Source organism: Sceloporus occidentalis, unplaced genomic scaffold (genome assembly GCF_023333645.1).
Source record: "Sceloporus occidentalis isolate IW3139 unplaced genomic scaffold, rSceOcc1.0.p SCAF_3, whole genome shotgun sequence".
Classification (NCBI taxonomy): Eukaryota; Metazoa; Chordata; class Lepidosauria; order Squamata; family Phrynosomatidae; genus Sceloporus; species Sceloporus occidentalis.
In genome coordinates, this window is record NW_028316983.1 from 86,338,409 (window position 1) to 86,365,699 (window position 27,291).

General features: G+C 39.5%; 1 protein-coding gene across 8 annotated transcripts in view; it reads left to right on the forward strand.

The window, feature by feature from the left end:
- PATJ (PATJ crumbs cell polarity complex component) overlaps nucleotides 1-27,291 on the forward strand; it is a 210,028-nt gene that overhangs the window by 139,505 nt on the left and 43,232 nt on the right. For all 8 annotated transcript variants that reach the window (XM_089515294.1, XM_089515299.1, XM_089515296.1 and 5 more), the window contains exons 30-33: nucleotides 141-213; nucleotides 4,915-4,986; nucleotides 5,662-5,776; nucleotides 8,552-8,682. In XM_089515294.1, coding sequence (XP_089371420.1) covers nucleotides 141-213; nucleotides 4,915-4,986; nucleotides 5,662-5,776; nucleotides 8,552-8,682 — 391 coding nt within the window. The remainder of the gene's footprint in view (nucleotides 1-140; nucleotides 214-4,914; nucleotides 4,987-5,661; nucleotides 5,777-8,551; nucleotides 8,683-27,291) is intronic.

Consider the following 27,291-nt stretch of genomic DNA (forward strand, 5'->3'; position numbering starts at 1 on the left):
AGGAATGGGTGGTCATAACATAATGAATAACTATAAGTAATTAGATTAAATTTTAGAATTTCAGTAGATACTTTGCAGTTTGTTTAACATATCAGTTCTCTCTTTTCTCTCCCCCCCCCCCCGCCTCTTTTGTTTCTCAGCAATGATGATGCATATAACCAGATGGCTGTGGCTCCCTTCCCATTACCCTCTAGCTCCCAGTCTCCCATTGAGGTAAGATGCTTTTCAGTATTTCTTAAATGAAAGCAATTAATCATAATTAGCAGGTTAATATAAGCCCAGACATTCATCTTATTAAAGCCTGAATCCTAAAGCACTGATAAGAAATGCAACTGCATATGAATTTCCCCTCACCAGAAAATGGTTCAAAGCTGTACATTTCACTCTGCTTCAGGAGAGACAGTTGCTAAATAGGTCAGCCATTTAACAAACATTTGCACAATTTAAATTAAAATTGATAAAACACATGATATGAACTGGGCTAGCAGTCTGGCATGTGGAGAACTTTTTCCTTCCCTAAAGCAAGGAGGTGGCACTTTAGTTATTATGGGGTCAGTCATGATGGTTTTCCAGAGTGCGTGTTAAGGAGAAAGTGCTAGCAAGTGTAATGAGTTGGAATCTTTAATGGGCTCTATGTATGCTGCACTTCTATTGTTGTTGTAATATTTTTAATGAGTTTATATTATTTTAAAGTATTGGTGTTTTAATATGGTAGTGTATTTAATTGTGGTTTCCTTTTTTTATATTTTCAGTGTCAAATTTTAATTCATGTACCTTATTTTAATTTATGTTGTGAGCTACATTGGATCCCAATAAGGAAAAAGGCAGGTGAAAATAAAATGAAATAAGACACAATGAAATAAAATAAATGTCCATGTTCAGGCTGATTGACTGATGTGCTGTAAAGGGCCTGACTGCTCCAGAAGCTTCTTGTAGGTCAGTTCATTCTAATTTCTGAATAAGGCAGGAACCAGGAAACATCTGTAGTCCAGATGTTTTTGGACTACAACTCCCACAGCCCTCTTCTAATTCCTGTACTGAGTGAGGCTGGTGAGAGTCATAAAGTAAAAGACCTGGATAGGCAGACATCCCCCTCTCTTGAGGAAGAATATTGCATTACTTTGCACATCTTATTATGGCTACCTGCACTCCAGTGAAGGTTGACTGTAGGTTGGTTGCTACAATAGGAACAATACTGGCAAAGACTTCCCCAGCTGTGTTATTCACTTTTTTACTTTAGTATTTACATACCATGTTTCAGGTCAGCCATTCCAAAGGTGGCTCACATAAAATAAGTGAATCCATAAGGAAACTCCAGGAAAAGACATATTAAACCTCTTAAGGAATTACAGAATTAAAGGCAACAACAGATCAGCAAAATTGATGACCTTACATGGGTGCTCCATTTAAAAATGATAGAAAGTGTGTTTGCTTCCAACACAAAGTACAAACCAAAACTACTTCTCTGAAGATGTCAGCCACAGATGTTGGTGAAACGTCAGGAAGAAAATCTTCTAGAACATGGCCACATAGCCTGAAAAACCCACAAAAAACCAAAACTAATGGGGCTGCTGCCCTGTCTCCTGGGAAGTGAAGTCAGTTTCTCCACCATCTCGTGTGGATTAAGCTTCAGTGCATTAACCTTGATCTGTAAGCAGAAAACAGATTGTAACTGAGGTTGTAACTATTGTAACTGAGGTGCACAAAGGTGGGAAGTGCCCACAACCTTGGAAAACAGACATATGTGTAAAGTGGATTTTTTTCACTGCTGGCTTTCAGAACTAAAAAGGGCAGGTAGAAATAACTCTTTTCTCATAAGATCTTGAAGACATCATCATCTCTACCCTGCAGTTATTGCTAATAAAGTGGTAATCATTGTGATAGGCCTGTAATTTCTGTTCTTGAGTGTTCTGCACTTTAACAAATCACCTTTAAACAGGCCCTGGAACTGTATGAATAAAGTGTTTTTTCTTTATAGTGTATGTGATATTCAAAAAGGTGCTGTCTATGTATATTAATAGTGACATACAAAATGTGTTGTTGTTTGAATGATAAGACATTTGATGCACTGAACTAAATACAGGCTAGAAGTTTCCTGCTTTTTCAAAAAGTAACTAATTTAAAATCTTTGACTGTTGACTTAATGGGGAAATGACTTGAGTGACAGATCCAGTGTTCTTTTTAGATGTGCACTCCTGCTTTGCCTCATCATACATACACGTTAATCAAATTTTCTGTTTAGCAGGAGGCTCTTTCAGCCTGAACATTATTATAGCTGTAAGGCACATGTCCTTGATTCAGTCTTACCTTCAAGCATCAGTTGAACCTGTTGGTTTCCCAGCTTCAAATGAGGACTTCATACTCATATTTTCCAATATTTCTGTGACAAATAAAATACATCCTGCTGAGGATACAACATCCAGGGGTTTTTAAATTTTAATCAACACAATCTGTCTCTTAAAATAGAAATATGTGGGATAGTATCAGAGGACACAGCTGCCATGTATGGGAAACCAATGTTTGAAGGGATTTTTTTCTTAATGCGCTCTTGCAGTATTTCAGTTCATCAACTCTTTGAAAAAATAGGAAACAGCATTTTAACTTCATCTCACCTTTGTATATGTTTTTGAGCAATTCAGAACAATTATCAGTTCTTTTCTTTTGAGGTGTCTAACTATATATTTAAATACAAAAGTGCAAAGGATTAAGTTATGCAATCTCATCTTATGCCTCAGAAAGAGCTGACATATTTCAAAAATTAAACAAGAAGTATGTGTTTATGTTAATCATGGGGAATGAGGAGCAAAAGACAGGCAGATCACAGTGAACTCCATCCCCTTGAATACTGTAAATCGAGGGCAGTCTACATTAATGGTATTTCACCAAGCATTTCTTACAAGTTTACCTATTGAATCACAAGGTTTAAAAACATAAAGGGGATAGGGTTTTTTTTTTAAATACAAAAGCTAAGATTTTAGGATGCCATACATGAAAGTTTGCATGGGTAAGATATGAACAGAATGCACATTAACTATATAATTGTGTCTTTAAATCCTTATTCTGTATACAAGTATACATATGTGAAACTTTGGGTACAGCATTCCCACACTGGTTGTAATCAATTCAGCTGATTACTACAGTTTGCTATGTTCCCAGAGTTGGGGGTCTTATTTGGTTTTTCATTACATGTCCCCCATCTGTCCTCTATTTGCTCCATTAATTGAAACAAATAGAGGACAGATAGCAATCAAATGTGTCATACCTTTCATGTACAAACTTTTACAAAGAATTGATTTAATTGTAATACTAGACCAATAAATTAGATATTTGGAAACAGTATATATTCCTAAAAAATATTTTCAGTGATGCACTTTATGGTGGAACTTTAAGAACTACTTATAAAGGGATTGTTTTAACACAGTAAGATGCATAAGATGCAAAGCTGCTAGCCAGCTGCTTGATGTTCCTGAAAAGAACATGCGGTGTTATTTGGCCTTTGGGGAAAAAATCTGTACATCATTGAACTATAATGTTACAGGATAACTCATATGTATTATTTTCTGTAATGTTTTTGCCCAACCCTGACTTAGATGTATATCATTTTTATATAACTTGATTTTCAGACAATACACTCCACCTTTCCAAAAGAATAATTACACTCTTGTTTTAGCATCCTGGTTGAAAAGACCAAGAAATCATCATAAGATGGGAGTTATGACATCATAGGATGGGAGTTTGAAGGGATGTCATATTGAGGAGGGGGAAGCTTGTTTTCTGCTGCTCCAGAGACTAGGACCTGGCGCACTGGATACAAGCTCCAGGAAAAGAGATTCCACCTCAACATTAGGATGAACTTCCTGACAGTAAGAGCTGTTCAACAGTGGAACAACTCCCTCAGAGTGTAGTAGAGTCTCCTTCCTTGGAGGTCTTTAAACAGAGGCTGGATGCCCATCTGTCAGGGATGCTTTGATTGAGAGTTCCTGCATGGCAGGGGGTTGGACTGGATGGCTCTTGTGGTCTCTTCTAACTATTATTTTATGATTCTTTGAGTCTGTGGTACAATCCCACCTTCTCCCGCAAATCACAACATATAGATTTACTTAACCAATAGTTAGATTTATAAATTAATATATTCACAAACTAAATTAAATGAAATTCCTAATGCCTTCTGTTGTTTGGAGACACAGCTGTGTTAGTCTGGAATATTAGTATGCCAAGGGATCATGTAGCACCTTTGAGATTAACTGAGCAAAAAACTTGTAGCATAAGCTTTCATAGACTTGGTCTACATCATGCATCTGAGGAAGTAGACCATGTCGGCAAAAGTTCTGCTACAACCATTTCACTCAGTTTGTCTCAAAAGTACTACAAGATCCCTTTGCCTTTATTGTGGGCCCAAACAGACAGGCCAAAATAAAGCTGCTTTGGGTCACTTTGGAGATATGCTGTTTAAAGGATGCATGTATCCTAAGAGGCCCAAAGCCACGTTCCAGTCATAAGGATTGGAGCGCAGCTTTGGTGCAGCTTCTGGCCTCTTAGGATGCGTGTGTCAATTAAACAGCATACCTCCAAAGTTAGCCAAAACAACTTTATTTTGGCCCTGTATTACTCATGTTTTAGTCCCATTGAAATCAACAGGACTTAAGCATGTTTTGACTGACTTGCCCCATTGATTTCACTGACATCAAAGGACAGCTAAATGTAATCTGGATTCAACCCTGTTTTAAACTTTCTAACTTACTTGACACGTCACTTAAACAGCTTTAACAATATACAGTAGTGAAATGCATAAGAACCATGAAGGCTAAATTTCATATTTGGTTTGGGGCATGCTTTTAATGGGAAAGGCTCCAATAAAATCAGTTAAATTTCAGCATACTGTAACCGCCTTATTTTTCTATTTCTTTTTGTTAGGATGTCAGTAGTAAGACTGAAAAACAAGTGACAGAGAACCAGCAAATTCTGGTAGAGAAGCCATCAGAAAATGTATGTATTGACTTTTTTAAACAAATAGTAGTAGTAGTAGTAACAAAAATTAAAAATAGTTTTTATTTATTTTTAATTGCAACATATTTTGGTATTGTAAAACAGGCATAAATAATAAGAAAACAAAATGAATATGGAATTTTTAAGCAATAATTGTGTCAGGATTTTACCATGGCTCTTGCAGTTTATGCTCAAGTCTAAGCCTAGACCATTTGGCAGAGTGATGCAACTGCCTCAGACAACTGGTTTTAAGTGTCATGAAAAAGTGTCAAATGGAGGCTTACGTAATGTATTAATGTTGTATTTTTCTGCTAGGAAGAGGGAGAAGCACTTGTGCTGCTTTTTGCCTCAGGTGCTAAAATAATCAAAAACTCTGACTTAGAGATGTCCAGTGGTTGGGGGTGTGTGGATGCGTTCAATTTGCTGCCTGTCTCAGATAGCAGACTTACTCCTTCTAATTACTGCATATCATTTTCACCAAGATTTCTGAAACCTCAGCATCAAAAGGCAGGGAAATCATTACTTCTAAAGCTGTTAAATGTTTTATTTCACACCCCTCTTCTGATCCATATAAAGATGTGCTTTGGTTTAAGCTGCTTATTTTGGTTTTAGAAGGAAGCTTTAATAGTTCAACTATTTTGGTTTTTCTTTCTTGTTTTTTTTCTTCCCCTCCAGTTTCGTAACCAATTAAAGCAATCAAAGCCTTCAACAATAATCCCCATCAGTTTACACGACATATCTTTGGCACCGCCATCATTTTTGTCTCCAGAGACAGAATTCACCAACAGAAGTATGAACTTACTATTTTCATCCAAAGAATATCTTGCATTTCATTGCAAAACTTTTTAGAATGACAGAGAAAAGGTGCTATGTGTGTGTGTTTGTGTGTGTGTGTAATATACAATTACCTCAACAGCGTGTGTGCGCGCATGCATGCGTGTGTGTGTCTAGAGTATAGCATGTTATATTTTGGTTGTAATTTACTTTTTTAAAAGTCATTATTGCAAATTAGATTTTCCTTTGCTTTGCTATTATATAAATACAAGGTTAAAATGTTTACTTTTATTTATTTATTTTTCTTCTTCATTTGGCACATAGCAGCTCTTATTCTTGCAAATCTATTAAAGTGACACTGGTGTTTTTTTTTAAAAAAATCCCACTTGCTATTTTAGGGACTTGACAGACTGGGGTGGCAAGAGGCTGCCCCTTTCCTAGCTGGATTGGAGGCATGGCAACCTCACGCCATTGCCCAAATCTGCCTTTCGAGGGTGCAAAATGGCACCGCAGAAAGCAGCTCCTTTTTGTGCCCTTGAAAGGGCGCCAGAGCCACGGCAGTGCAGCTATATGGCACTCCTTTGGTGCTGTGTATCATGATGCTGCACACCGGGTGGAGTGGTGCGCAGCATCATGGCGCCCTGGGGCAGTCAGGTGTACATCATCTGGATGCGACACCCCAACTCCGCCCCCAGGCCAACTTTTAAAGGGCCTTATTTTCTAAGATAAATTAATTTGAAGAATTTAAAGACATAGCCATGTTAGTTTGGAAAATCAGTATGCATCTGAGGAAATAGACTGAAGTCTACAAAAGTTAATGCCAACTTCTTTATTTCAGTTAATCTCAAAGGTGCTACAAGTTCCCTTTGCTTATTAATTTGAAAACATTTACTAATTTTTTGTAACTCTTTGGTCAGTAATGAAGGGAATCTTCTGTTAAGATCTTCAATTTAAAAAAAAAGTACTAATGCACCAATGTAGTGGGAAACATAATTAAGCCATTAAGACATTATTCTGGCTCTTTCAATTGAAAACCTATGACACCACCACCCCATCAACGTATCATGCCACTTTACATTCAGTAATGAAGGCACCAGATCACATCTGACCTTGGAAGCTAAGCAGGGTCAGTCATAATTAGTACTTAAATGAGAGACCACCAACGAATACCAGATGCTGTAGGCTATATTTCATAGGAAGGAGCTGGCAAAACCACCTGTGAATTTTCCTTGCCTATGAAAATTCTATGAAAAATTCATGGGGTTGCCATAAACTGACGTGATTTGAAGGCATACACACAAACACACACGTAGATGGCTAGGTAACATAAGTAGTTTTGCACCATTGCAGGTTTTGATGAGTGTTATTGAAATTGTTTCAGCTTCTTCCATTGTCACTGGCCAATTTCAAGTATCTTTCATTTGGCACATAGCAGCTCTTATCACTGTGAATATATTAAAGTGACCCTGATGGTTTTTTAAAAATCCCACTTGCTTTCTTAGGGGCTTGACATACACACACACACACACACCCCCCCTTTCTAGCCAGATCAGGGCTGCAGCAACCTCACGCCATGGCCCCAATCTGCCTTTCGAGAATGCAAAAAGGAGCTGCAAAAAGCAGCTCCTTTTTGCATCCTCAAAAGAGTGCCATGACTACATGATGCTCCTTTGCATAAGAATATGCACAGGTTACTGAAAATTAATTGGAGTTGTTTCTTTTACCCTCAATTAGTAATAAAAGCAGGGATTAGTTCATATTCTTTTTCTAAAGTTGACTGAAAGGGTTTTTTTTCCCCAAGGTGAAATTTTTCACGAGAAAATTTATCAGAACAATCTGTAGGATAGTTTAGAAGCTTCTTGCAATTTCCCCAGGCTCTAGTGTCATATATTTTAGGTCTGAATGGAATGTAAAACAAATGACATTAGTTACTTTGGATTTGTACTCTAATGAGGAGATAACATTATTCAATCCTGCATCCAAACTGTGATTTAGTGAATTAGATACTTACATAATTGAGCTGTGTTATGATATTCTCCTTTGCTTTTCATGCCATATTTTCTTCCTTGTATAAGACACATGGAGCTGATTTATAATTCCTGATTTAATACACCATGTCAAATAGGGAAAAACCAACCTCTGTCTCTCACTCTCTCACGTAGTTACAGATTAAGTAGACAAGCATGCACTCTGTTTTAAAGAAGAGACTTATGCTGGGGCTGGGACTGTGCCAATAGGTCTGGACAGTCAGAATGGTGCTCAATATTCCACTAATATTGTTGTCAGAAGCAACATCTCACAAGATCTGGAGAATAACTACATAGATGCAAGGAAACAAGTCCCTTTATTAATATCTTCTGAGCTCTTGTGACATAATGTGTACTCTCCTTCTTTTACTCCATTGTGCATCTTACACAGACACAATGCCTGCACTATTGGCCAAAAGTAAAAACTGTAACATATATTGAACTGTTTTACATGAGGTTAGTATTCTTAACATCAGTGGATCCATTTTTTGGAAAACCAGTGTTTTACAGCATGGGTCTTCCGCAAAATAAATGTTTATAAATATTGTATAAACTCTGCTTGAATTGCATTCAACAATTAAATGATAATTAAATCATGGTTGTAACCATCCATAAACTATTGAATATGTTCTTCCCATTGTCTTATTTCTCAAATTAATTTTATTTGATAAGAGTCTGTTCAGAAATTTTGATGCTCAAGTTTATTTCTGTGCTGCTTCTCTATACAGTGCCTTACCTAATCATATTGAATCTTGGTTTTACAGACATCCTTCCACCCCCTTTGGCAGATCCAGCAACATGCCCAATCATTCCTGGGCAAGAAATGGTTATAGAAATATCCAAGGGGCGATCAGGATTAGGTCTCAGTATTGTAGGAGGAAAAGACACACCACTTGTAAGTTGTGCTGTTGTTTGTTTTCTGTATAATTGAAAACTCTCAGGAATCCTCAAACTCTTTGAGTTCTGGTGCAATGAATGAAAGAAATGTAAAAATATCATTTAAAGCAAAATAAAGAATAGTGCGTACTTCAGTTCTCCCACATAGCATAAAATAATGATATAAACTAAGTTGCTCTATTTTTTTAAAATGTAAATGAGAGAAAAGAGCAGTTAACATACAAAATTCTTCAGCATCCTTTCCCATTCCACATAAGTCCCCAAACAAAATATGATGTCCCTTTACCATCTTGTATATACTATTCAGCCTTGATTTGCAATTGCATATTGGATATTTATCTGATTCTGTGATGAATATTACACACGTGGCCTTCATTATGCTTAGTAGTCAAAATGTGTGCTTAGTGTATGCTGTTTTAAATATTGTGTTAAAAGAAAAAAAATGTTAATGTGATAGCTTTTCAAAAAGAAATGTAACGCCAAATATAGAAAATCATGCTTGATGCTATACACTGCATTACCATTTTGAAAATTACTTACTGGTAATACAATGGGAAGGATTAAAAAAACAGCTGACTATTGCAAAGATGTGAAACAGGCTCTCAGAAATTAATAAATTTCTCTGAATAAGAATTATTAATGTTCAGCCTTTATCATCAACATGTGAATTGGACATTTCTTTGTTTGGCTTAAATGATTTTGTGAAATAATTCCTAAACAATCAGGCCTATCCAAAAGAAGTTAAACATCTGTCTATTTACTATGTCTGTCCCTCTACCAACCTGTATCTTAAACAGTGTAGTACACATCCCTACATTTCCTACCTGAGCAACATTAAATCAAATTTCATTTGAATGCTTCAGCCACAAGGAGTTCTGGGAAGGAATAGTATAGTAATTTTTTTCCCCTGTGAGCTCAAATGAATCTGAAGACTTCAGATCCCATCTGATCTTTGAAACCAAGCAGGGTCAGCTCTAATTAATACAGTTGGCCCTCTTTATGCCTGGATTCGGCATACACAAATTCCACCATTCATGACTTGAAAATATCCCCCCCAAAATATTCCAAAAAGCAAACCTTTGCCATTTTGTATAAGGGACATTTTACTATGCCTCTGTATATCATGAGACTTGTACATCCATGGATTTTGGTATGCATAGGGATCCTGGAACCAAACCTCAGCAGATACCAAGGGCCCACTGTACTTGGATCGAGACTGCCAATGGATACCAGGTGCTGTAGGCTATATTTTGGAGGAATGAATTGACAAAACTACCTCTGATTATTGTTTGCCTAGGAAAACACTGTGAAATTCATGGAGTTGCCATAAGTCAACAGGTGACTTAAAGACACACACCCACACCAAGATGCAACTGGACATACAATAGTGCCTCCATAAATGAACAAGTGGCTACTTGAGATTGTAAGGTTAGAGAAAGCTTTTATTGACAAGTCTGGTTACAAATAAAAGGCTGCAAGCTTTAACTAAGGTGTGAAACAGATGGCCCTGAAGGGGCAGCATGATGATGCCCCGAGAGAGCTGGATTGGGGCCACAGCAACTGCACACAACAGCCCCAATCCAGCCAGCTTCCATCCCAAATAGGAGTGGAAAAAGTCCGCTCCTATTTGGGGCAGAAAAAAGCCACCCCTTCGCCTCTAGAGCCTGCTTTTCACTGAGTCTGGGGCGGATGATGTCTGAACGCCATGCCAAGAAGCTGGCTTTACTGGGCTGTCTGTTTCAGCCCTAAGTTTTAATGTCTGCTTTAAAAATTCCAGGTAGTGGGTGAAACAGGAAATAAAGTGTTGGGGGCATCGAATTTGCATTCTGTCCTCCTTGTACTAGATTTAATTAAAAATTAACTTTTGGTCAACTTTTTCTTTTCTTTTTTTCATTTGGTAAATCTTATTTATTTATTTGATCTGTATCTCACTTTTCTTCTGAAAGGGACTCAAAGGGTCCACTGTCAGTCTGTGTTCAGGGCACGGCACTTACATGCCCCGAACATAGGCTGAAGCCACCTCAACCTGGAAAAATTGGCTTGAAAAGGAGCAGGGAAAAAAACATTCCTTTTCAGAAGCCGGTTTAAAATAGCAGCATTGGACTGGATTGGGGCTGCACATGTGTGGTTGCCACAGCTCTGGGGTGAGTGGCACCAGAGCAGCCCCAATCTGCTCTTTTTGGACAGTCTGTTTTGTCCCTTGAAACCTGAACCACATTTCTAACACCCTAAATTTGTTGTTGTCATGTGCCTTCAAGTTGTTTCTGACTTACAGCAACCCATCATACGGGTTTCTTGGCAACATTTATTCAGAAGGGATTTGTCATTGCATTCCTCTGAGGCTGAGAGAGTTGACTTGCCCAAGGTCATCCAGTGGATTTAATGGCTGCAATGAGAATGAAGCCCTGGTCTCCAGAGTTCTAGTCCAGCATTCAAACCACTATGCCATCCTGGCTCTCAAAACTCTAAATACAATGTTCTAAAATTTCATGAAACAAATGTTACAGCCAACCCTTAACCAGGCAGCTTACTGTTTCTTCGCTCCTCGATGTTGTGTTCTTGTGATATGGGCATCTTTCAGCTGGTGTTTCCAAGACCTCCTGGGAGTACTGGCTGATAATGGCTTATTCATTTTGCTTCTTCCCTGCACAAATAAAAAAATCTGCACAGTAAAACTGGATCCGTGGCCAAAGGTCTGGGTGGAAATGCATTACAGGTGGAGTCTCCCTTATCTGGAATTTCAAAATCTGGAATGCTCCAAAATCATCCACATGAGTGGCTGAGATAAAGACACATTTGCTTTCTGATGGTTGAGTATATACAAAATTCTTTAAAATATTATGTATTAAATTACCTTCGGGCTATTTGTATAAGGTATAAACAAAATGAATTTTGTTTAGTCTTGCATCCCATCTCCAAGATGTCACATTATGCATATGCAAATATTTTTAAAAATCTGAAATTCCAAACACTTCTGGTCCCAAGCATTTTGGATAAGGAAGACTCAACCTATACATGATGCTTGGCTTTGGGACCTGATGACATCAGGAGCACTGCGATATCCCCTCATATCACCTGCCCTGTGGAGGGCTTGGGTTAGAGAAGTTCACCTACCACTCTTTTTCATTTCCCCATTCATTCAGCAGGCAAATAAAACCAAGCCTTTCCTATTAATGTCAAATTGTTATTCATTGTGGCCCCTTTGGGATTTTCTGAATTAAATGCTGCTTCAGGCCCAATAGGACTGGATTAACAGTTTGTATGCATCACAGTGCTTCTTTCTCCTAGTAGCTGTAGCTACTCCGGCAATTTGTTCCCTAAAAGATGTCCAATCATATCTTCCCCATCCTAACCCAAAAGAAACTAAATTTTGCTTTATTTATTTATCTGTATCTCACTTTTCCTCTGAAAATGACTCAAAAGTTTTATCCCTGGTAGCATGGAAACAATTCTAAACTATTGGGAGGAATGTCTGAGGTTGTCTCCAGCAACCAAAAAACATGAAAATATTCCGATAATATTAATATTACCAATGGTGATCATCACAGATAATCATTATTACCTACTACCATTAGTTTGGAATCGTTTTCTGAGGCCTTTTTGTATGTTACATTGGTGCAGTACACCACCCTTTCTGTGGTCCTGGTTATGGAATTTGTTTTCAGCAATAGTTTTTACAATATACTTTTATTCAGAGTTGCCATATTCCACTTCCTCAAATCTGGCCACTAAATTTGTATATTATGCAAATTAGTCAAATTAAGGAAATTACCCTAATTTGCCTTTTAATTATGCAAATTAGGCATATAAATTGTTGCATATTTTTCTCCCATTATGTTTCAAGTTTATATTATTTTGTACAGTAACAACTTATCTGAGAAAACCAGTATAGACTAATGTTTAAAGCACTGGACATGGGAGACCCAAGTTCAGATCTCTGCTCAATCATGGAATTTACTATGTGACTATGGTGTATCACTAACTCTCAGCAAACCACCTTATATGATTGCTGTGAGGATTAACAGAAAGAGGATAACTATATAAAATGAGTGTGTATATTCCTAGTGCTGAACAAATAAAAGAACAATAGTAACATTTTGACATGCACTGACACTTGTAGTGGCATCAGATCACTATTTCCACCCATCAATTTTTCACTACGAAAATATCACAGTAACTCTAAAAATTACTGCCATCTGATTCACAGGGCAAATGCAGAGATGCAGAATAAATATTTTAAGTAGGAAACAGTTTTAATCAAAATGTACATGTTAAGGAGATTATCTATACCAGGACATCTGTGCTCCCATTCAAATATTGCTTATTAATGACAGTTAACGTAATAATAAATGTTAGTACTTTTTACATTTACATTTACAAGCACCTTAATAATGACATTCTCCCCCCCACCATATATATATATATATATATATATATATATATGCGCGCCAAATGAGGCAACTCTCCATTCATCTGATGAAATGGGCTACAGTCCATAAAGCTTATGCTGATTATCCTTTCAGTCTATAGGTGTAGATACTATTGTTGGGTAGAATAATGGGATCTTAAGAGTTGGAAGAGACAAAAAGGGCCATGTAGTCCAACTCCTCTGCCATGCAGGAATACAAAACTAAAGCACCCTTTAGAAATGCCCATTCAACCTCTGTTTAAATAGCTCCAAAGAAAGTGAGTCCACCACCCCCTGAGGCAATCTATTCCACTGTTCCAGCTCTTATGGGGGGGGGGGGGAGGGGGGAGAGAATTCTAATGTTTAGGTGGAGTGTGTGTGTGTGTGTGTGTGTGTGTGTGTGTGTGTGTGTGTGTGTGATTTAAATCCATTGGTTCACTTTCTCATTTCTAGAGCAGAAGAAAACAAGCTTGCTCCATCTTCTACAAGAAATACCTTCAGATACCAGAAGAGAACTATCATGTCACCTCTCAGGTTGTCTACGTGATTAAAATGCTCCTGATTCCAGTAAAATATAATGTGATCCAGCCACACACAATTCACAGAGACAGAGGCTTTTTGCAGGGAAAGGAGCTCCTTAAACTCCACAGGAAAAAAGTTTCATGTATTTTACTGGAATATCTGCATGAATCTGGAGAAATGTGCACTACTGCACATGTGGCCATCTGTCTGGTTCACATGGATTCAGATGATGGCACATTTTTGGCAGATGGAGGATGAATAGATGCAATTACAGTCAACTCTTGACATTTGTGAGGGTTGGGGTGCAAGATCCACATGATAATGAAAAAAACCACAAATATAGTGGAGGCAAGTTGCAAGGCTCTCTCCCAAAAAGGCTTCTCAGGCTTGTGAAATGAGCAGCTGAAAGGCTCCCTGGAGGAGGGTGAACAAAGAATGTGTGCCTGGTAGCTAGCCTCCATGGCTGCCACCCGTTCCTAAAGCCGAGGGCTGCTGCATGTGCATTAAAAGAGTCCTACCCTTTGAGAGGAATGGAGGAATGAGTTATCCCCACTGTGTACACTGCATCCATCTTTAGAAGACAGTTGGTGGTGACCATCCTTGGTGCTCTGCCCCCTCCCCCAAGGACAGCACTGCTGTGTGCACACAACTATGAGGGGCTTGGGTGGGCAGAGAAGCCATGCCAACTACCTCCCAAAACCTATTGCTCTGTGGGCCTGTACACAGCTCTACACCCTTTTCAGCAGCTTTGTCTTTTTCACTTTCCTTCTCACCCCATTGAAGCAGGTTGGCCTCTGCATGCCTGAAACCAGTTGGAGTTGCTGGGTTGCTTTTTGAAGACCCACTTCCATGCTCCTTCACACCACTACCCATTCTGGGGTGATTGCTCTCAATAGTTCTCAATGGATCCTGAGCTGCTGGGGGGAGCCTGGAAGCAGCAACCTCGAATTTATCGCAGTGGCCCTGGAATGGGCCTGTAGTGTTCCAAAACAGAACGTTCTGGGGACCCTTAGCGGCAGGGAATGGATTTTACCGCACAGCAGGAACGCTGCCACCACCACCAAGCATCCCCATCCCATTCCGGATGTGTTCCCCAGGGGGCGATTTCCAGGAATGCTTCTCAAGTGCTCCCAGAAATTGCCCCCTCTGGGACGCATCTGGAACGGGATGGGGATGCTCAGTGGCAGCAGCAGTGTTCCCGCTGTGCGATAAAATCCGTTCTCCACCGCCAAGTCCTCGGAACATTCCCTTTTGGAACGCTACAGGCTCGTTCCAGGGCCACTGCGATAAAGTTCCTCGTTCCAGTTTTAGGTACACAGCCCACCTCAATGGAGAGAAAAAGAGGGTGAAAAAGACAAAGCTACTGAAAAGGATATAGAGCTTTCTCTGCATGCCTGAAGTCAATTGGAGAAGCTGGATTGCTTTTTGATTATCTGTTTCCATGCTCTCTTTCTCCTCCTACCCCTCCAGCATCTTAGGCTTAATGGAAAACCATTGATAGTGATCACCCCAGATCAAATAGTGGAGAGAGCATGAAAGTAGTTCATCAAAAAGCAGTCCAGCAACCTCATCCTGGCCTCAGGCATAGGGAAACCACCTTGCCTGGCTGGGAAGAGAAGGAAGGTGGAAAAGACCAGGCTGCTGAAAAGGGCATACAGCCCACAGATTAGCCAACTTTGGGATGCAATAGGTGGCAGTCATGACATTTGCTGGTGCGTTCCCCTCCAAAGCCAAGGCTGTTGCCTGAAGGTGCACGTGGTTGCCTCAGGCTTGGGGTGAGTGGAGGCTTAGGAAGGATGGTGGCAAACCCAAAGATAATCAAATCCATGGATCTCAAATCTGCAAATTTGGGCGGGGGGGGGGGGTGACAGTAGATTTCTACAGGAAAGCAAAGACAATTACTGTCTATACTCATGTATAATTCTAGAAATTTTAATCAAAAGATTGCCCCCCAAAACCTGAAACGACATATCCATGGGTCAATGCAAGTAGTGTACTTTAACACTTATTTTAAAAAGGAACCACCCTCTGATGAAAGACAAGAATATAATCTGCCCTGGAAACACTGACTTCCCTCTATTCTTTCGTCCATCCAGCCTTTAGTGTGAACACAAATAGTTATGCCTGCTGGAATTTTGTAAGTTCTTTGCCACTGCTTTTATTTGATTCATCCTTTAGAGCCCTTGTTACATGCCCCTAAGTTAATACTCTTGACTTATCCACAGATCACATCAAAATCCATAATTGGGACCCCAAAACCTGTCCTTGACTTATACATGAGGTCAACTTATAGTCGAGTATATACGGTAATCTTGGCTGTGAATGTGCAAAAATCCACAGCAATTCACATAATACACTTTCATGTAGACTAGCCCTGTGTCTTCTCTTCTCCATGCTAAATGTACCCAGCACCCTCAGTTCTTCATCCACAGCACTTCCCTGCTCTATCAAGCTTGTAGCTCTTTTTTTAAAAAAAGATATAAGATTAGTTTGGAGTCATCTCTAACAACGTTGGCTCCTTTGCTTAGTAACAGAGATGAGCACCACCCCCTACAGTTGGACACAGCTAGACAATCACATCAAAGGGGGAAGCTTTAATTTTAATGCTCTCATTTAATTCCAGTATTCTTTGTCTTTCTGACAACACCATTTGGGAGCTCTTGTTATCCAAGAAAGGCAGTATAGAAATATTTTTATATAAATAGCAAGCCTAGCATTTTCACTGCATACAAGACTGCATACAGTTGTGGCCTACTTTGTGAAGTTAGTAATTGTACAGATAACCAATGCTAATGAAGACAGAGAGTACCTGTCAAAATCTGTTCTTGTGTAGGCAGTTCTTATGGCAGTACTATTAATTTAATCAAATTCTTAATCTGCATAGAAAGTATTGCCTCTTTGATTTATCTATGAAATGTAAATCTGTAACCCCTTGCAGTCAAATACTCCAAATTTCATCTAATTCTCAGCTGTTGGATCCTGCACTATGCTTTCTCACAGTTTGGAAATAATACATTGGGAGAGTTCTGTGGCATTCAAAAGTACCCATAGCCCTTAATCTCCTTTGATTCAATGAATAAAGGACAACATTTTAGCTGTATAGTTTTAGTGGGAGCTGCCCCCACTCTGCACCACACGTATCATGGGTAGCCTTTTCCCTCACTTCTTTTAGTATGCTGCGGTTACAGCAACACAATTGAACTGTTAGGCAAGAACTTGATTCTTTTCTGTATTTTAGTCACCTTTCCTATCTTTATCATTTCTCCCTTCATTTTCTTTGATTTTGTTTATTCATTGTGAATTTCCATTAATTATCCTCCCTCCTTCTTTGTTGGTTTTCAAGCTCACAGTGTCAAAGATGCTTGTTCAGTGTCAAAGATATCTTCTTTAAGAAGTATATTTATCACACAAATAAGATACTCCACCACTAATATTCAAGAGAGGAATTTGGTTCCTTGATCCAGTGATTTGAGAACAATGAGGGCCAAGCTCTGGTTTTCTAAATGTTGCTGAACTCTAGATTCCATTATACTATTTTGCACTGTCAGTGGTGGTGACAGTTGTATGAAAATGTCTACATGGTCACAGTCTTATAAAAGGTATTCGTTGTTGGGGTATGTAGACGAGCTGTGTCTAGCATACACACACACGCAAAGTTGATGCACGTAGGCAGGAATGCCTAGCAGATGGTCTGGCTCAGAGCGGCCCTTTCACCTTGAAGGAATGAATCTCTGGATGGCGAGACTTCACTCAACGAGGGTTTTAATCTTTGTTGCAGAATATTTACAAAGATTACACTGAGTATCAGACAGCCGCCTTGAATACTCACGGCTATACAAACTAATAAAGTGCTTCGCCAACCACCAACCATAACAAACCGACAACAGAGATTCTGTCCCTTGTCCTTGTATGGGGTCATGTGACAACCATGCCATGCACTAATGAAACCTGGCTGGTTTCATATCCAGTGCATGTTGCATCAGACTTCCCATGATGTACAGCCCACCAAATGCTGACTCATGCACCGACCATTTAAATTGTAGTAACCTCTGCTCCAGTTCCACCTAGTGGCCACATCCATGTCATTTTCCAGACCAGAGTGCAACATGGTTTTGAGATTCATTCCCATGGTTCTTAAGTTGTTGTTATTGTTGTTGTTAACTGCCCCCAAGTCAACCCTGATTCATGACAACCCTGTGGATGAGACATCTCCAAGCCCCCCCATCCTCCACTGCTCTGCTTAGGTCCTGTAAATCCAGTCCCGTGACCTCCCTGATTGAGTCTATCCATCTGGCATGAAGTCTTCCTCTCTTTCTACTACCCTCTACCTTTCCTAGCATTTTCTAATGAGTTGTGCCTTCTCATGGTGTGGTCAGCCTCAGTTTAAAGATGTAGCTGTGTTAGTCTGTAAAATCAATATGTAAAGAGATCTTATAGCAACTTTGAGGCTAACTGAAAGAAAGAAGTGGCAGCATGAGCTTTCTTAGACTTAAGTCTGCTTCCTTAGATGCATTTGGTAGGAAGTAGTCTATGAAAGCTCATGCTGCCAATTTCTTTCTTTCAGTAAGTCTCAAAGGTGCTACAAGATCTCTTCACATACAGGGGTGTAGCCACCTGCTGTGCCGTCTTCCTCTCTTTCTTCTACCCTCAACCTTTCCCATCATTATTGTCTTTTCTAATGAGTCATGCCTTCTCATGAAGTGGCCAAAGAATGACAACCTCAATTTAGTCATCTTGGTTTCTAGGGGTATTTCTGGCTTGATCTGTTCAAAGACCCATTTGTTTGTCTTTTTGACTGTCCATGGTATCCTCAGCATTCATCTCCAACACCACATTTCAAATGAGTTGACTTTCTTCTTATCCACTTTTTCATTGTCCAGCTCTCACATTTGTACATGGTGATGGGGAATACAATGGCATAGACTATTAATGCTTTAGTGCTCAGTTTTATACTTTTACAAAAAGTTACAACTCATAAAATTATATCTTTACGGTTCTTATAGGCGGGTTACAGACCGCCCATTTGGGGCGGGCTGTACCCGCCCCTTTCCCCGGAGTATCGGGGCCTTAGTGGCTAGAACGGCAGCCGCTGAGGCCCCGATCCGCCGCTTTCCGGGCTGCGGGGAAGCGGCAAAAGGCTGCTTCCCCGCAGCCTGGAAAGGGGTGTCCCTGGGGCTTCAAGCCCCAAGGACACCCCGCGGCGGAGGGGAGGAGGAGAAAGGGGCTGCTTGGCCCCTTTCTCCTTTGGTCCGCTGCGCGCAGCCGTCTGAAGGCTGCGCCCAGTGGACCAAACCAGGAAGGAGCTCCGAAAAGGAGCTCCTTCCTGCTCCATGGAAAGGGCGCTTATGCGCCCTGGCGCGGAGCGAGGACATCACGTCCGTGCTGCCCCGTATAGAGGCGGCGCGGTCGTGATGTCCTCATGGCGGCGGCCGTGTGGAACGGCCGCTGCCATTTTGTGCGTGCGGAGCGTGCACTAGGGTTAGGGGGCTGCGGAAGCACCGCCCCTTTCTAACCCTAGTGCGCGCTCCGCACGCACAAAACGGCCCGTTTGTAACGGGCCAGAGCTACTTCATTTAATATAAAAATTGGCAAACAGGAGCCACAAGTGAATTGTGGTCACACACGCACACACCTGTCCCACAGTGTGAGGAGACACAAGAGTCATACATTTCTTACTTAGAAAATCTGGGCTGCACAGTTCTCACAAAATTCAACGTCCATGAATGCTGCTTTCTGTATTACACAATATTGGAAGAAGAGAAAGTGTGAGATTCATTCACAATTTCCTTCTGTGCTATCTCTTATTTGAAGTGTGAAGTAGTTCTAAGAGTTTTCATGGAACCTCAGGATACATTTCTTGGAATGGAAAAATAATTAGTTTTCTTACTGTGCCATCATCTAATTTTAGAGCAATCGATTTTTACAATTTACTCATCATATGATGAACTCTTTTTATTTTTCACACTACTTTTCCCCCCGAAGAAACTTTCCCATCCTGATCAAGGTAGAGTTTATGCTTTTCTATATAGTTCTGTTTCTATCCTTCTCTCCCTCTTTTTGCTAGTTTTTTAAAACAACTCGCCACCATTTGGGGGGGAAATTGCTTTTGAATGTACTTGCCAGAAACACAGATTCCCCCCCCCCCTTTTATTTTCAAGCCATATATTTCCACACTAAACATTTTACTGCTGTAATTTTATTATTTCAAAGTCAACTGAGAACTTACAAGAGTTGATAACTGGCAGTTAAAATAATGCTAATGAATGGTACCCTTGAAATTTCACATTTGAACTCTTGAGACCTTAAAAGAATATGACTGTAAGCACAAATATTATGGAGGCTGAATAACATTTAAATAAACAAGAACCAGATGTAACTGGGGGGGGGGGACTATAAAATGTAATACTAATATTACTTGTTTCCTTGAAACAAATTGACATTTTAGTATTTAAAAAAATACACAAATGTGGATCAAATTTCTATAAAATGCACAGTGGCAAAGGAAGGCCGTGTGATGTGAGTATGCAACAGGAACTAGATTCGTTGGTGTCTCTTTTGTCATTTTCACAGCCATAAAACAAATGAACACAATTACATATTATAATATTACATTGCCTGTTTTATTGCATCAGCACTTGGCTATTTATTTGGGTGGTTAAAGCTACTTGATTCTTAGTGACTGCTAAGCATTTGGGCTATCTGGAACATTATTTCTTTAGCCTCTGAATAAAGCCTAGACATGCTTCCAAGCATAGAAATGGAAGCTTCCACTTGTATAAAGGATTTTTTCAACTAAGGGACTGATTTGTGCACGTAAAATTGTGAATGTGTGTATGCATGAATGTGTGTTTCTGTCTACCTATCTAGAACTGAAAAGAATAAGGCAGTGCATGAGGAAAATTTGTTTGCATATTAATACTGCTATGCCTGGTGGTTACTTCTGGATTGGGATGACTGCAAGTTCATATTGCCAAAAGTCAAATTTTAGTTTGTCTTCATGTGGCATGCTCAGTGATCAAGCAGCAGAGTTCTCCCTTGAGCATGCAGTCCTTTGAATTACAAGTGAGACTGATCATTACAAGTAAGAGTGAACTAAATTTACTGTGGCACTGGCTTTTGATGGAAGGGGTTATTTAATGAATCTCAGGATCTCTGTGTGTCACATTATTTTAAAAATGGATCAGAAACTGGCCCAGGCTGAAAATGAAAGGTTTGTGGGCATATTCCCCCATGATTAGTGTCTTCTCATTGCTGTGTTATAATGTTATGCTTTCTACAGCAGCACGTCTACATATCTGCCATTAGACCATGGGACTGGATCTTTTGACCCTAATATAATTTGATGGCATTCTAGAAAATTGGATGCTGTGTTGTAGGAGAATTTCATCTCCTGCTCAGTGGCTAGTATAGAAGCCTTCTACAAAAGAAAAGAAAAAGAAAGAAAGAAAGAAAGAAAGAAAGAGCATAATTTAAACTGCCTTTTAGTTTCACTAATTGTGTCAAACATTTGATTACATACATTCCTGTAAACAGATTAAAATGTATCTTTAATTTAGATCTGCAGTATTTTATAATATAAACCACTCCTGCTTTCTGTAAATCACTAGCTATCTACTACCAAAATCCGCCCCACACCCAACATAAACTAGAGACTTGATATGGAGGGTTGACTTTTTGCAATTGCAGGATGGTTATAAATGCTCAGCTCCTTGTAGCAACAAAAGAGGAAGTTTCTAAATGATCTCTTGATCACACAACTTGCTTTAGGGCAAGAGTGCTATTATTTTCTGTTCTTCAGGTCTTTCTCATTTCTTGTCACCTTGCCCTGGGTGATGCAGTGCTGCTTCATTAAAAATATTTTTTGAAAATTGAACATGTTTTATGACCTCACACTGACTGCTCTTTCCATTATGAATGACTTTATCCAGAAAACAAATGTTCCAAATGTTAATCTTAAAAGACTGAATAAATGAAACCTATTTATTTACATTAGAATTTGCCACTGAATGTCATCGTATAGCTTTACCTAGATATCTTACTATGGCTGTTACTTAAATCTTGTTAACGTTCTCTGTCTGTACTAAGGCTTACCATGTTTTGGTTTTCTGTTGATGGAAGTTTATAGAGAAAGCCCTATTTCAGATGCAATATATGTGAAAGGTTAAGCAGAACTGCAATTTTGAGTAGTTGTGTGCTTTTCTCCATGGTATACTAATAGATTAGTACAATTGTCCTATGGTTGCTGCAGTCTTTTGTATCTCCTTTCTTGTGGATTCAAATATATATATATTGATCATTTCCAGTCTGTTTGCCACCTCTTTGTTTTTCATATTTGTTGGCATATTTTAATTAAAACCAGAGTTACTCCTGTCCGTGTGAATTGTAGCATTTCAATTGGGATATCATCTGTTCCTGGTGATTTATTTTTTCCAATTGCACTTCGCTTTTAAGAATCTGGGGTTCACCTTCATATGATTCATCTTCACATGATTCCTTTTTCCATGTGTAATTCATTTCTTCTTCTCTTTTATATAACTCCTCTGTGTATTGCCTCTATCATCTTTTTATCTCTTCTTGTTCCTGTATTATATTCGTTTTTCTCTATAGAGGGCTCATTCCCACTTACATTTAAACCAGTATATGATTCGCCTTTGCTCTGTGTTGGTAAATCGATTCCAAAAGGCACGTCATTCTCACTATGAAAGCGGATCTTTTCATTATTCCATTATTATTATTATTATTATTATTATGCTTTATTTATATAGCGCTGTAGATTTACACAGCACTGTACATACAAACAATAAAATACATAAAAGTAAACCTGCCCATGGCGTACATTCTAAGAAATAATAGCATAATACATATAAATACATAACAATACAGGAAGGGGTTCAATAAAAAAGGCAACAAATTAAAAACTTCAAATAACAAATAATAGTCAGGCAACGCCTGGGAATGCTTCCCTGAACAGGATGGTCTTCAACTCAGTTTTGATACTGGTTAAATGAGTGATGACCTGTGCTCCTGTTGGGAAGGATGTTCCAGGAGTGAGGGGCAGCAAGTGAAAAGGAATGAAGCTGAGACGGGGCAGTGAAAATTCTAGGCTGAGAAAGCAGACCTTGACTACCAGAATGGAGGGTACGAGTGGGAAGGTGAAGAGAAAGAAGGTCTGATAAATAAGAAGGGGCTGGCCCATGCAGGGCTTTAAAAGTCAACATCAGAAGCTTATACTGAATACAGAAAGGGAGGGGAGGCCAGTGAAGGGATGACAACAAAAGAGAGATATGGTTGAAGTGGTAGGTGGATGTAATAATGTGTGCAGCTGAATGCTGAACAGAAATTAAAGGATGGAGGTGAGAAAGAGGAAGCCCTGCCAGAAGGAGGTTACAGAAATCAAGTCGCGAGACCACTAGGGCATGGACCAGGATCTTGGCAGTAGAGGCAGATAGAAATGGTTGGGCTTTGGCAATATTGTATAAAAAGAATATACATGCCTTAGCTGTGGTCTGGATCTGGGGGATACACGACAGAGAAGAATCAAAAATAAAACCAAAACTACGGGCTTCCTGGACCAGTAAAATAGATATGTCATCCACAGAAACAGAAAAGGAGTATTGAAGAGTAGACTTTGGTGGAAAAACGAGAAGCTCCGTTTTGAACATATTGAGCTTCAATCGCCGATGCCGCATCCACTGAGAGATAGCTGTAAGACAAGATGAAACTTAGTGTTCAAAATCCGGAGAAAGTTCAGGGGTGGAAAGATACAGCTGAGTGTCATCGGCATACATGTGATAGGAAAAGCCAAAAGAACTGAGTTTTCCTAGGGACAATGTGTAGAGAGAAAACAATAGGGGACCCAAAACAGAGCCCTGGGAAACAATGGAACAGAAGACGAAGCCGGACCACCCGTGACCACTGCAAAAGATCTATCTTGTAATCGCTTCTGTTGGCATGATTGTCATCCCCACTAGTTTGCACTGCTTCAAAATGCATGTCAATCATCTGTGTGTCATCAGTGATGTAACTGGCAGTCCAGGCAGCCTGGCTTGGGAACTACATATATATATATATATAAAAAATATTTTTTTTAAAAAAAATCATGTGCCCATAGGTCACACCACAAGCACAAAGGTAGGGTTGGGGGGGGGGGGTGGTGGATCTACCAAAAACTGAGGTGGGGTGGTAAACACCCCTCTGCTATTAGTCTCTCCCCTCCAGAATGATGCAATTCAGATCTGTTGTTCCCACTTGTTGAACACATTTCAGAATCAATTCTTTACAAAAGAATCGCTAGCAAACTAGTGTCTGGAAAAAATGTGGGGTTTGCATATGCCTTGCTTTATTGCCATAGAAATCTATCAAAGTAAGATCAGAACCAGTTTCAAATGGGAATGACAGTCATATACCCTGATCAGTGATTCCCTTTAAACCATAGTGGGAACACACCCAGAAGAGGATCCCTGCCTTTGAATTTAGCTTTGATTTCCCTCATTTTTTGGTAGAGGTCTCTCATTCTTCCCATTTTGTTATCTTCTATTACTCTGCATTGGTCATTGTAGTATTTCCTCTTTTCCCTGTGCACAGTTGTATTCCTGCTTCTGGATCCCCCTCCCCTCCATCTCCCTTTGCTTTTGCCTTTCTTCTTTATTGTATTGCATGAAGTGTGTCATCTGTCAACCATTGTTTCTTCTCTTTCTTTTTGGAAACTGTTAGTGTCTTATTGCATTCATCCTTAATTATGTCCTTGATTTTAGTTCATAATTCTTCACATTCCTGGTCTATTATCATTAATATGCAAATCTGTTTCTTACATTATCAGTGAACTCTTCTGAGATGTTATTCAAGTCATATTTTGGTATAATGGTGATTTTTGCTTTCTTCTTCAATTTAACTCTATTTTTTTCTTATGAGCAATTCATGGTCTGTGCCACAATTGGCCTCTGCAATAAAAACAATAGCAAGTACATTTCTATACCTCTTATCAGTGAACTAGCACTCCCTAAGCAGTTTACAGTGTGTAACCAGTTGCCCAAAACCTTATTAGAATTAGTGCAGTGCAGTAGTCAAAGATTCTGATTAAGGAGCAAAGATACCAAAAGCTTAGAGGACAAACTGAAGTTATAGAAACTCCATTTGAAGATAGGAAAGTTACTTAGGGGGCCATTCTAATCTAGCGACATCTAGGTTGATCTTGGAGGCCCAAAATGCATAGGCCAAATAAAGCGGCTTCTAGGTGCTTTGGGGATGTGGTATTAACATGATGCATGTGCTCAAAGCAGTCAGAAGCTGCTCCAAGGCCATGCTAAGCCAGGAAAAGCCAACCTAACAAGAAGTGGATTAAATCTGCCCCTGCCTGTGGCCGACTTGGGACAGCAGTGGCGGCAACCCACTTTGGAAGTGGACTTTGCAGTCATTGCAATTCCAACGCAATTGGAGCTGGAGCAGCCAAAGACCACTCTTCCAGACTGTGTGCTTTGGCCCAGAGAAGAGTGGAGGTGAGCAGAGGAGTGGAAATATTCCTAAGAGTGTCAGTGTACATCACAAAGGGTTCAGGATAGGTAGGCAAAGAGGCATAGGTCACTCAAACTCTCTAGCCTTATTACTGCCCATTCTGAGACATTAATTCTTTCAGTGCAGAGCATTGCTGCGCTTCCAGTAGACCTGACCTTGGGATCATTCCTGAAAAGCAGGAACAGCATACCCTTCAACTGTCACAATTTGGCTGGGAGAGTACTAATTATTCATATGTTGTCCCATTTTTTCAGCTGCTTTTAAAGTGTCCCAATTTCTCCCTCCTTCCACTTTCCTCCTTTGTCCTCAGCTTACTTTAATTGCTGCAAACTGAGTTCAAAATGCAAACATAATTTGCACTCAAGTAATGGAGCAAGTGAGAGAGGAGAAGAAGGGGCTGAAAAAAGCACACTGCAGCAGCCTCTACTAGCTTGTATTTTCTTTCTCATTAATAACTTTTGCCATCTTGACAGCATTCTGATATTGCTGGGCCACATGTATTCCAATTTTCATCTGTAAAATGTTGGAGGCAATGGAATAGACAAATTGCAACCCCCCAGATATTGGACTCCAGTTCTCAGCATAATGGAGCAGTGGCTATGCTGATTAGTTTTGATGGAAATTATAGTTCAACAGCACCTAGAGAGCCATATTTTGCCAACTAATGACCTAGAGCAAGAGATTCTGGCCTTTTTCTGTACAGATTGTATAGTTTATGATTTTTGGAATGTAGTCTGTTTTATCCTCCTCTTTAATCCCCAGCTTCTTGGGAAATGGAGTGATAATTAAAAGCATGAGCCGATATCCAGGAAAGTCTCTAATTCAATCTCATCTCCTTCTTAATCTCATTGTTTTGCCTTGGGCATGTCATGCTCCCTACGCCTCCATCTGTAAAAACACTAGTGTATTTTACAGGATTGTTATGGGGCTTATTGATGAAATCTATGTAAAGCATCTTAGGCATTTAGGGGGAAAGAATAATACAAAACAGTAGGTAGCATTGTTAGTAACGGATCACAATCATGCTGTGGCATGTTTCTCAAAGTGGCCCCTTTCCATGGTAAGAAATTTCTGTGACAGCCATAAAGTGTAAAAATATTTAACATATGGATTTCTCTCAGCTAGCTTCATTCTATTCTCGTGGTTTTCACCAAAGCTTTCCAACCTGTTATTGTTCTCTTCTCCCTGTTCCTTTCAGTTCTGTCGCTGTTGGGGACAAGACACAATATCTTGACTGTAATCTTAAAGGGTCCTATTACTGCTCATTCTTGGACAATGTGCTCTTGATGCTGCAAACTAAAATGATGTTGACCTGACTATGCTCTCAGCAGCACATCACTTATTTTTAATGTTATTTATCATAAACCCTGTATAATTATTTTACTTACTTCTGTGTAGTCCCTAGTCTCCTTCTCCTTCTTATTTATGCATTTTTAATCCTTATGTGTAACATTTTACCTTTTTTCTGGTTAATCTCTGTTCCGGTTTACATAATTTCCCAGTTTATTAATAGCATTTTGAATTTTTAGTCTGCATCCTCTTCATTTGGACTGGGACTTGAGACATTGAGATTTAGTTCCCATTCAGCCATGAAACTCACTGGGTAACCTTGGGCCATTTAGCATCTCTTAGCCTAATTCATCTCACAGGGTTGTTGTGAGGATAAACAAGGAGAGAGTCTTGTACTCTGGATTTAGTGGACTTAACCAGAAGAAAGATAAGATATAAAATATATCCTGTTATTTAAATGGAGCCAGTATAGCATAGTGGTTTGAGCATTGGACTGCAACTGGAGGCCAGGCTTCAAATCCTGGCACAATCATGTAAACCCAGTGAGTTACCTTGGGCAAGTCACACTCTCTCAGCTTCAAATCCCTCTGAAGAAACTTGCCAAGAAGATCATATCACGGGTTCACCATAAGTTCGAAAGGCATACTTTCTCAGTCTTAGAGGAAGCCAGTGCTAAATTTTCTCTGATTTCTCTAGCCAAGAAACCCTTAGAATAGGATCACCAAAAGGCAAAGTTGAAAAACAATAACAATAATAAGAATATAAATGATGTTGCTAAAGATAGATAAATTACATATTATTACTAGTGAATGGGATAGTTTCATTTATGCATCAAATAAAAAATGGTTTCTTTATTGAAGCCTTTGGGCCTCACTG